Source organism: Podarcis filfolensis (assembly GCF_964270895.1).
Source record: "Podarcis filfolensis genome assembly, chromosome: 11".
Taxonomy (NCBI): domain Eukaryota; kingdom Metazoa; phylum Chordata; class Lepidosauria; order Squamata; family Lacertidae; genus Podarcis; species Podarcis filfolensis.
Genome location: NC_139613.1, coordinates 24782519 through 24793587, shown reverse-complemented (window position 1 = coordinate 24793587; position 11069 = coordinate 24782519). Strand labels below are relative to the sequence as shown.

The 11069-nt window shown below is 40.0% G+C and overlaps 1 protein-coding gene across 4 annotated transcripts in view; it reads right to left on the bottom strand.

Moving 5' to 3' along the window:
- Positions 1 to 4538: 4538 nt before the first annotated feature.
- The window catches only part of IPO11 (importin 11), a 70578-nt gene continuing 64047 nt past the window's right edge, over positions 4539 to 11069 (bottom strand). For all 4 annotated transcript variants that reach the window (XM_083576050.1, XM_083576048.1, XM_083576049.1 and 1 more), the window contains exon 30: positions 4539 to 5374. In XM_083576050.1, coding sequence (XP_083432176.1) covers positions 5210 to 5374 — 165 coding nt within the window. In that variant the 3' untranslated portion in view covers positions 4539 to 5209. The remainder of the gene's footprint in view (positions 5375 to 11069) is intronic.

Genomic DNA, 11069 nt, shown 5'->3' with positions numbered 1-11069 from the left:
TTTTATTACTGAGATTTCTATTGACATTTTGCAATGCAAACATCACTAATGGCAATGGAAAATAGTTTGGAAGAATATGTTTCTAAGAGATAAAGACCATGTATAATAACCTTTAAAAGTAATAGTAACATTCTTCTGTTTACACTAGGGGGTAGGACTCGCCCCTTCTGTATTTAAAGACAAAGAGAGAGAATGGTACATGATGCTTTCTCCCTGCAATTAAAGTTTCAAAATGTGTACATTTATGGGAAGGTTTATAAAGGTACATTTAGAATCTGTTCAAAAACTTTCAGGTAACATTTGATTTTTTGAGGTGGGGTTCAGTGAATGGGGGGGGGGGTTGCAGAAAAAAACACAGGAAAAAACCAGTGACAATTATGCAGTTAAGAGTGGTTGTTTACGAAATACCTGTTGATAATACAGACATCCTGGCATTGGTAAGGCAATTAACACACATAGTGTGATTAAAAAACCTTTGTCCTGATTGAGTCCACAAGTGATAGCACCAAACCTGTAATGGAATTGTAATTCAGGGATTTCACATTGAAGTTTCCCTTTGAGACTCCTTTGTTCAACGATGGCCACTAATGTAAGTTACAGAGTTTCCTAGGAGATTGAAACATTTGGTTTTTGAATACTGCTACGTCTGAAGTCAGATAGGCATATGCCCATTTATGCCATGACACAAAGGCTGGCTCACCAGAATGCAGAAAGGCATTGCTGGCAATTATCACACAGACAACTAAACTGGATGAATAGTGATGAGCTATTGGAAATTTGTGGTGCAAGGAAGAACTGAAACAGAAAGCAGGATCCTATGATCTTGACCTGGCCACAGTAGCTTGCCCGTAACTACAATTGCCCCTACTTTGAAAGGCTTATGTTTTATTTATTACATTTATATTCCACTTTTTTTGGTCCAAGCAGCTCAGGGTGGCACACACGGTCCCGTCCACCTGCGTTTAATCCTCTCAACAACCCTGTGAGGGTGAGTTAGCCCAAGAGGCAGTGACTGGCCTAAGGCCATCCAGTGAGCTTCATGGCCGAATGGTTATGAACCCCGGTCTCCTAGGTTTTAGGACATGACAGCACACTTATGCCATATAAAAGCACTGGAAACAGCCCCATACTGCTGCAACTGGGCAGCCTGAGAAGCAAAACCTTCATGGGATTCTGCAATTGCTCTCCTTCCTCCTCCTCCTCAGGAGTAGTTGGTGGGAAATGAATCATAGCAGCCCCAACTCCCACATCCAGGACACACACCACTGTTGTGGTGCAAACCACACTTGGGGTGATTCAGTTGCACTGCTGAAAGTTCTTGCAACCAGTCGCCGAAGATCTCTTGAAGCCAAATTATAAGAGACTTCATGTCTGGGACCTGTCTAGGGGTTAAACTACAGCTATACAATTATCTTTTGAGGATAGTGAAAATGGAATCTGGTGCTATTCAGCAGCAATGGAACTGGAATGAGAAACCTAAAATGTTTGGTTCTTAATATGGGCTATACTTAAAAAAATATATCAAAAATATATCAAGTCCAGTTCAGATGTTCCAGTTCTAGAATTCTAAAGATTCACCTTGCAAGCAAGCAACCCATTTCTTCTTAGCTCTTAAGGGGAGGAAAGGAACAAAAAAAGAGACTCCCACAAGTTTTTATGTTCTTATGCTTTGTCCCAGCTATGCCAATAATTTGCAAGTGACTGCTCAAATCTAAATTGAGATATCAGAAGAGCACCAATCAGCAGAGTCCGGGGAAATGATTTTGGGTTCCAGATAGTCAGAGCCATCTAGACAGCAAGAAGTTCTACAGAGCAAGATACTGCTTGATAGGTTGTTCGGGGTAAAACTAAACAGCTTGGTCCCTATTGTCATGGTCCGGTTCACGGGCGATAGAAGTCCAAGCAGGGGACATCAGGACTGGGGGCAAGATGGTGGGGTGGGAGCAGGAATGGGGGTCCAGAAGCCAGGAGTCAGGAAGCCAAGAGTCCGAGGGTCAGGAAGCAAGGAGGCATGAAGTCAGGGGCCCAAGAAGCAAGGAGTCAAGAAGTCAAGGGTCTGAGGATCAAGAAGCAGGTAGTCAAGAAACCGAGGTTCAAGAATCAGGAAGCAAGAAGCCCAAGGCAGGGAGCATGTTGCTGTGGCAAAGAGCTGAAGGGAAATGCTGACCTTATAACCCTTCCCAGCTCTTGCCACCAGGTGCTGTGAGTTACCAATCGGCCTCACCTGTGAGGCCACGCCTTGCCTCTTCAGAACAAACTTAGGAAGGCCCCAGTCCTGCAAAGTCCAGTTGGTCACAGGGCCTGGCTCCTGCACACACATCTGACACCTATCTTAGGCAGTGCCTCTTCCCTTGTGAGCACTGACCACCCCACACCCATCTTTCGATGAGACCAAGCGTTCCATCTTACTGGGAAGCTAAACTGGCTTTCACCTGGACCAGGATCTTTTCTGTAGAACTCCCAACGCTGTGAAACTGTTTTGAGTGATGTTGATACAGCCTCCTCTTCCCAACTTGCTGTTCAAACTCAGGCGATAGATCATAGGATTGCAAAAGAGCAGATTTCCTTCAAGGGAAGGTAGAGCACAGTTCCGACTGTTTTTGAAGCTAGGGCTCCAAGGAGACCAGTTCTTTATAGAGTATTGAAATAAAAATGCATGAGAGGCAATGCATCACACAGTTGTAGCCCCAACTCCCCAAGCATCCCCCTCAGTAGCAGCTGAGTTGGCTGTTGCTCAAACAGGCACTCTCTCTACTTTATTCCATGGACTGTAGCACCATTTACAGATGCCAGGTCACATCAAAAACATGAAATACAGAGAACTTTTAAGTCATCTAATTGTTATGCAAAAAACCTGCTTATTAATATGAAGGGGTTACATGCAAGGAACTCTGCAGGAGAATCTAGAAGATCACTGCAGCATTCACTCAGAATAATAGGGAGAAATTACCACCATTCTTATTTTGCAGCAATATGGCTTCTTAATTAAGGTGGGATTTATTAGGGATGTCTAAGAAAAGGAGAGATTTCCACTGATCAGCCACTAATCCCTACAGATCAAAAAGTCATACTTGATGGCGGTCCAACGAAGTTCTGAGCTCCTCAAAAGGAAAAGCAGGCTATAGGCCTATTGATTGAATAAACACATGAATGTTGACAATTTTAAACTCCGTAGGCCAAGAATATTTGGCAGGTGTAAATGGAAGGAGGCTGTTGTTGGTTATGAAACCATCATTTTAAATTCTGCCTTTCTGAGATTCAGGATGCACCACATCACTTGACTGTGGTTTATTACTTAAAGGTTCTTTCTCTTTCGCAGAAGGAATTATCATTTATGAGAAGACCTTTAAAGATGTTGATAGACTACAACTCCCATCATCCTTTACCATTCATCATGCTGACTGGGACTGATGGGAGCTGTGAGTCTAGGGATGATATTTCTCATCATGAGCACACACACAGAGAAGGGGGGATGAATGTTCCAAAATTTAGTTGCAGCTATTTTAGTACCCAAACTCAGTCAGGTTTAAAGCTGTACATTTTATGAAATTTCCTAATCCTAATGGTTGCATTACCATTAAAACATTTTACAACACATTTAATTGTATCTTAATGTTAATGTTATTTTGGCTTTAGCAACTTTTTTTGGCCTTGGGCTACAATCTTATTATACATGCTTACCTGGGAGTAAGTCCCACTGAGCTCAATGAGAATAACTCCTGAGAAGGGATTGCAATATAAATCTCTGACTAAACCTAAGGTCATGGGAGATGCACAATGGAATGCAATATGACAATATTGCTACTTAAAATTCACTGCACTTCTATTCTTTATAGCTTCAAGAAGTGTGTTAAAGGAGACACTGCCTCTGAATTACTGATAAGAGTTCTATGCAGTCTTAGAGAATAAGAAAGAAGTGGGGTATTGTTGGAAAATGTAATTGAAATTCTACTCTTTTGAATTCTGGAAACATCAGGTTTTATTTTCTAGTACATTTTGTAACCTACAGTTTACATGGCAAACTTGGCTCCCCACAGTTGCATAGAGTTGCCAGCTTCCTGCAGCAAGTATCATACTAACGTTTTGCTTGCATATTTCTTATTTGTTTCCTTAAAAATTGATTTCTTACAATAGAGAACAGGTGGAAGCCTTGCCTAAAAAAAAACAAAAAACAAGCCTCTTAAAATAGGAGATTAGGAAGTGAGATAGGAGGAAATGGAATGAAGGTTCTGGGAAACTACAAGTTTCTCAACTCCCTTTCCTTGATGTGTAGCCTTCTTCATTTTCCCAGATAGACTTGAGGTCTGTCATTCCCATTCTCCCAGAATCAGCCAGAAGATATTAAGCGCTATCTCACAACACTTAACCACTTTAAAGGGGGCACAGGGTACATATGCCCAAGCACCATTTTTCATTTAGGGTGTATAATACATTCACCTCCCATCATCCTGAGACCAGGTTATCAATTTTGAACATAGAGAAATCCACCATTGGGTCCACGTGCTACACATTTTAAATCAAAATCATTTTTGAGGAGCTAAGACAAAAGCAAATTTATTAAACCTTTACATTCTACAGGTAATCAACATAGTAAATTCAAAACATTTGGATGACCTTATTGGTTTTCTTTTTTTGCAAAAGACGTCCAACTCCCCATAGAGGAAACCCTTAGAATACTTGCCACTATTTATACTATTTAAATTGAAGACTCAGTTGAGGACTTGCTCACCTCACATTCCTTCCCTCCACTCTTCAAACCTTACATTTTATTACAAGTTGAATAGTAAACAAAAGTGTAAGGCAGTCTAAGAGAGCTGATATCCTTGCAGGAAAAAAATATCTGTAGCCACTATTTCTTAAGTGTTAGGAGCACATGATTGGAAGATCAAACCCACTGCCATTCTACAAACAGTAAATTAAACACCTGCTTTTATAGCCTCTCGTGTGCGGAAACCTTTACTCCATATGCAAATTGCATTTTCGTGAAACAAGCATGTAAAACTAATTAGAAGAGAGTTTATATTTATTATTTCAATCTTGTCTTAATTGGAAAAAACAATAATCCAGCGCCATAGCCTCTTTTTCCGTAGCTGCCAAAAGAAATTCTCTCTTAAAAGCTGGGTTTTGCAGTTAGATGTAAGGCTGCTTAGTTTGCCCTTATAATGTTGAAGTGAAGAAAAGAGAAGTAGAAATTTTTGTCTCTGCTTTTTCAGAAGCCTTGTAAGAAGTCTTGGAGTTGAGTGACTATTTCTGTATCCACAGTTTCCATGAGCGCCTGAAAGCCTTGTTCTCCCAGCAATTCCTGTTGTGCTTTTAGCTTCTCATATACAAATTGCTGCAGCGACACAGAGTGTACTGGATCCTTCAGTGCAAGCTGTGGGATACAGATAAGAACAATATATAATAATGAAAACAGCAGGCAAACCCAGGGCAACGATGACTCATTCATCTATTTTATAATCTAAGTTAGAGTAAAAAAGAAAAGAAAGGCTTTTGTTTTCTGCAATTCTTACATCTGCCCGTTCCAAATTCTTCCGAAGAGGAACTCTGCTATTTCATCCATTGAAATTAATCTTTAGCTGCAGTGCTCATTAATTTAACATTGCTCACATCCCCAAACGACAGATATCTTCATTTTTGCAGTTCTACCTCTCTCAGGAAATTTTAAAAGCCTAAGTACCACTGTTAAATTTCTCATTAGCCAACTCAGACAGATGCTACACCAAAAAATAGCTCAGAATACCCAGGCTAAAAAAGTGTGAGGCAAAGCAAATAGGTGTTAAGATCTGCACATCAACAGAGCTACAGCCCCAGCCCAAACATTAAGCAGTTTTACTTTCAGATTGGTCTGACTGATCTTTCTCCCTCTGATTATAAACATATATATTTATTATTTGAAGGCTGTGGAGTCTCTTTCAATTCTCCAGTGCTCAGTGAGATACACACAGTGCCTTCTGGCAACGTTTCAAAAGTGAAGGTTTAGAAAATACCAAGTTTCAAGACCTCAACTACGAAGCAGAATTGCTATGGAAAATGAGACTAAAGAAAGCCCCTTTTCTGTCTCCTTCCCAAGTAATTGCTGAAGAATCTCCTTCAGCCATAAAAACAACCATGTCCTCTAACTGTGCAAGATATTGTTCGGAGAAATCTATGGGGAAATCTACAGGGAAACTGAGAACATAATTGCAAAGTTCTGTTTGAGAAAAGGACCTTATGTCATGTAACATTAGCTATTTTTTAAAACTGCATTTCCAACAGATTGACTGATTTTAAATATACCCTCCCCCAAATCATTCAATGAAGAGGAGAGAAACTTGAAGAAAACTCTAAAATAGCAAACTATACCTTCAAACAGAAGCTTACATGGTGATTTACAATGGTGATTTATAATGAATTAATAGTAGCATCTGTGTCCAAGGTTTGGGATTGGGTTCAAAATTCAAAGTGAGTTTACCACCACAAACATCAATAAGATATAACTGAAGGGTTAATAGGAATTATAGTATGGAAAGTTGCAATATTAGGAACAAAAACAAATATGGATGCTCTTTGCTTGGAAAGCCTAGAACCTGTCCATTACTGGTCAAGAAACTCTTCTACTCTTTTGAAATAAAGAACAGCTCTGTTGGAAGAAGGTTTCCAAATCTTTCCCATCCTCAAATTCTTTTCTTTTCTGAGATTGCATGCTCTTTAATCCTTTCTCCTGTTTGTCCCTGTGGTTGTGTGGTTAGAGTGTCACTTTGCAGAACTAGAAGTTTCGATTCTAGACCTGCTCGTGTCTTTCTCCCGTCCAACGTTACTCTTGTCTTCTGTGATGCCAAAAAGTGAATTTCCCCTGTGAAGTGTACCTTATGGTGCCATTGGCCCTAGAGTAGTGGGACCAGAGAATGGGATGTAAGAAAAAGAGGTGTCTTGATATATATTTCTTTTTAATCATGTAAGAGCAACTGAAAAAAATAATTTGCTAAATTCTGCAGTTTTGTTCTGCAAATTGTTATGTACTACTTTATCAAATTAACGATTATTTGCCTGTCACAGTACTGTTGTCTGAACAAAGACCTAAATAGGGATAGTACTGTAGCCCTGCTTCATCCTGTGCAGTTTAACTGTCAACTTATTAATAGTATCTCATCTCCCTAGGCAACAATAAGAAATCACTTATTCTGTCAGACTAGTTTAACCAACCTTAGCAGTTTTCTAATTATGAGAGCCTCTCCAAAATATTTTTAGCCGGCAGCAGCTTCCTTGATAGAACAGCTTAGTTAGCTGTGCTGCATCCCAACAAAATGTTAAAATGGAAGTTTACTAAAGCTATCATATTTTCAGAATCCAGCAGATTAAAAGTGATCAGTGTGGAAACGTACAAAGCTAATGTTGGCATTACAAACATAGATGTTATAAAAGATAAAGGGACCCCTGACCATTAGGTCCAGTCGTGGCCGACTCTGGGGTTGCGGCGCTCCTCTCGCTTTACTGGCTGAGGGAGCCGGGGTACAGCTTCCAGGTCATGTGGCCAGCATGACTAAGCCACTTCTGGCGAACCAGAGCAGCACACAGAAATGGCGTTTACCTTCCCGCTGGAGTGGTACCTATTTATCTACTTGCAGTTTGACGTGCTTTCGAACTGCTAGGTTGGCAGGAGCTGGGACTGAGCAACGGGAGCTCACCTCGTTGCGGGGATTCAAACCGTCGACCTTCTGATCGGCAAGTCCTAGGCTCTGTGGTTTAACCCACAGCGCCACCCGAGTCCCATGTAGATGTTATAGCCATGTACAGTTTCCCAGATTAAGGGCTGTGTCCAAAAAACTCATTGTGTGTTTGGAACAACTTCCGCAAGCTCCACAGAACTTCCCCCATACGTTGGTGGTGGGAGAGCAGGGAGAGGGAAGTCCCACTGCGTTCATGGAAGTCAAGTCTGCATGCCCAGTTATTCACAGTTGGATACAACCCAGTGTATCTAGCAGTTAGTTAAACTGCTTGGTGTGGTGGGTTGATGTGAGGTGGCCATTTTGGCATATAAATAGGATAGAAATAAGTAAGTAATAACTACACACACACCCTCACCCTCTGCATGTGCTTTTAGGAGGGGCACACCTCCAATATGTGATGCCTGACAATGTTATTTGAGGCATTTATTTTTTTAAATTTAAAAACTAGCTTTGTGGCAATGGCTGCCACTGCTGTTTCATTTCCGTAAGAACACAACAAGCTGCACCACAGAATGAACATCAGTGCCAAGAGACTAATATTTAACTGGGTTTTAGAAATTTAGGCAGATCTGCAAATGTCTCTGAGGCAATGAGACTAAATAGTCCCGAGTGCTTAGGTATCCTAGAGAAAAGCAATTTGAAAATCACATTAATAATTTATATTTTGTACAATTAGTCGGTGTATTGTTGCATTTTTATTTTTTACTCCATTATAAAGTTTGTCTGGCTACACAGCCACTTAATGCCTATTTTTGCTCGTATCTTATAATTATGGCTTAATCAAAGAATATTCAAATGTTTATAGTAAAACATTAGCACTAAAAAGACTGTCTTTAGTGAAACAACACAACACAGATATCACAAACTTGGGTTTGTGCCCAGGCTTTACCGTCAGCAAGTCTTACTTGGCTGTGAAGTGAAAGGAGGGCTTTTTCTGTGGTGGGTGGCCCCTGAACCACAGTATTTCCACACCATGCGTTTAAAGCACACGGTTTTCCCCAAAGAATTCTGGGAACTGTTCGTTGATAAGGATGCTGGGAATTTTTCTATCCCGGGATTTTTTTAAGCCTTGCGCTTTAAATGTGTGGTATGGATGTGGCTTCAATTTCTCTTGCATCTTATTGAAAACTGGAAAACTTTTGCTATTGGTAAATTGAGCTTTTCTGGGGGGGGGGGACTGATAATTTGGCTTTTGTTCAGAAATCTGTATTGCTGTTTCTAGCCTTGATTCTAATTTATTGTATATTATACTTTAGTTTTCAACATATTTACATGAACCATTTTGGGAAAATTCCTGCTGAAAGATGGCATACAAATATAGCATGCTAATAAAAACAACACCTGTAATTCTACACTGCTGACTTAAATGCTCCGTAGTTTTGTATTTTGGCAGCTTTATTGCTGCTAAGCAGTAAAGCTGTTAGGGGATGGGGGAAAGCCCATAAACTACCAATTTCACTGGAGAACTGAATTAATAAATTTATGTTCTAGCATAATTTACGTACACTATCAGGTGGAAACACAGTCAATATTTTATAATGTACCTTCTATGAAAAAATCTATGTTTGTTTACACATACAGCAACCTCCTTTTAGGACTTGCTTTGGGGAGTGCGCCTTCAAAAAGGCAATATATATTTCTAAATCGCCTTAATTTTAGAGCATCTTGACTAAAATGTAAGAAATAAAATTAGTATACTTGTTTGGATGATTAAATCCTGGCATGTACAAGCTTTACGGACCCCACACACAACTGCTTTGCTCCTCATTTCACAACTTTAAAGTTGGCTCTGTGTATGCCTGGCTTATTAAACCAGGATTTGATCATCTAATCCATGTAAGAGTTATAAAATGATTCCTCGCCCCAGGTGAGATCAACAATACCCTTACCCCAAAGTCTCCATCCTTTCATTAATATATACAGTTCATACTAGCCCCTATTAAAAAGTGCTAGAACAACAATTTTATATCATTTACACTCAATGAAGAATGTATCGAAAACGTCCAAATTCAAATGAAGCCCGACGCTAATGAGATTTGATTTCATGCTTAATGAATCCAAAACTTATTCTAGGTGATCTCATGTCAATAACTGAGAGGTAACCTAATTATACTCTTTGAAATCAATCACTACAAAGAGACAAATTATTTCAGTCATTAATGTATTTTTCAATTAGAGTGTATTACAATGTAGAATGGGGGGGGGGGGACTAAACAAACCACAATTCATAATGTAATGCTATTAAATCCTGCAAATAAAAATTGCTCATGATTAATCAGCATGTTCTTAAAGATTTTCAAAGCATATTACGCTAAACAAAGATTAAGTCACAAAATAGGGTTTTTAATATATATTGCTGGTTCTAAAAAGCAAGATTATTTTTTCTACTACAATATAAGGAATTGGAAGACTGGAACTAGAGCTTACAAAAAGCAGCAGTCCTGAGTTTCCTCGTCTTTCCTATGCCATTGCCTACCATGACAGAATCTGTGAAGTACAGTGGTATCTCGGGTTAAGCACTTAATTCGTTCCGGGGGTCCGTACTTAACCTGAAACTGTTCTTAATCTGAGGTACCACTTTAGCTAATGGGGCCTCCTGCTGCTGCTGTGCCGCCAGAGCACAATTTCTGTTCTCATCCTGAAGTAAAGTTCTTAACCTGAAGCACTATTTCTGGGTTAGCGGAGTCTGTAACCTGAAGCGTATGTAACCTGAGGTACCACTGTACCATGGCTTATCATGAACAAGCAGTGAGTACGTTGCTGAATCGCTCCCATTTCTGTCCTCCCTTCACTGAACTGGAAGGAACAAACCTTGGCCTTTGTCTATAAGGGCATGTGTACCAATGCTCATGGGTTGTTTCTCTAAAAGAAACCATGTAAGCCAATAACTAATCTTGGCCTGGCACTCTGGTTTGTTTGCAGAGAAACAAACCATGAACACAGGTTCATACACCATGACAAGCCAAGATTTGTGCTTCAAGCCATGGCTCCCAGGCCAAGAAAGGGAGGAACAAAACAGGAATGATTCAGCAGCAAGCACTGCTAAGCCATGTGCATTCACAGCAAGCCATGGCAATGTGCAATTGTACCCAGTGTCTAGTTTTCGCCTTGGAATCTCAGCATAAAAATCCATGTACCCTGAACCAGCTGAAAAATTCTAACTACAAATCAACTGCAAACACATAATAAAGAGTGTATTCAGGCAACTGGGAGTTTGGCAATGGCCTCTTAAGTGCTTATCATAAGGAGAGGTTCTAATAGTATCACACAACATGGCTGGATTAAGTGTTAAACACTTTTTTTTTTTGCATGTGTTTTGGAACAGCTATGATAGGGTTTTGCTGTATGAGTCAGAGGTTG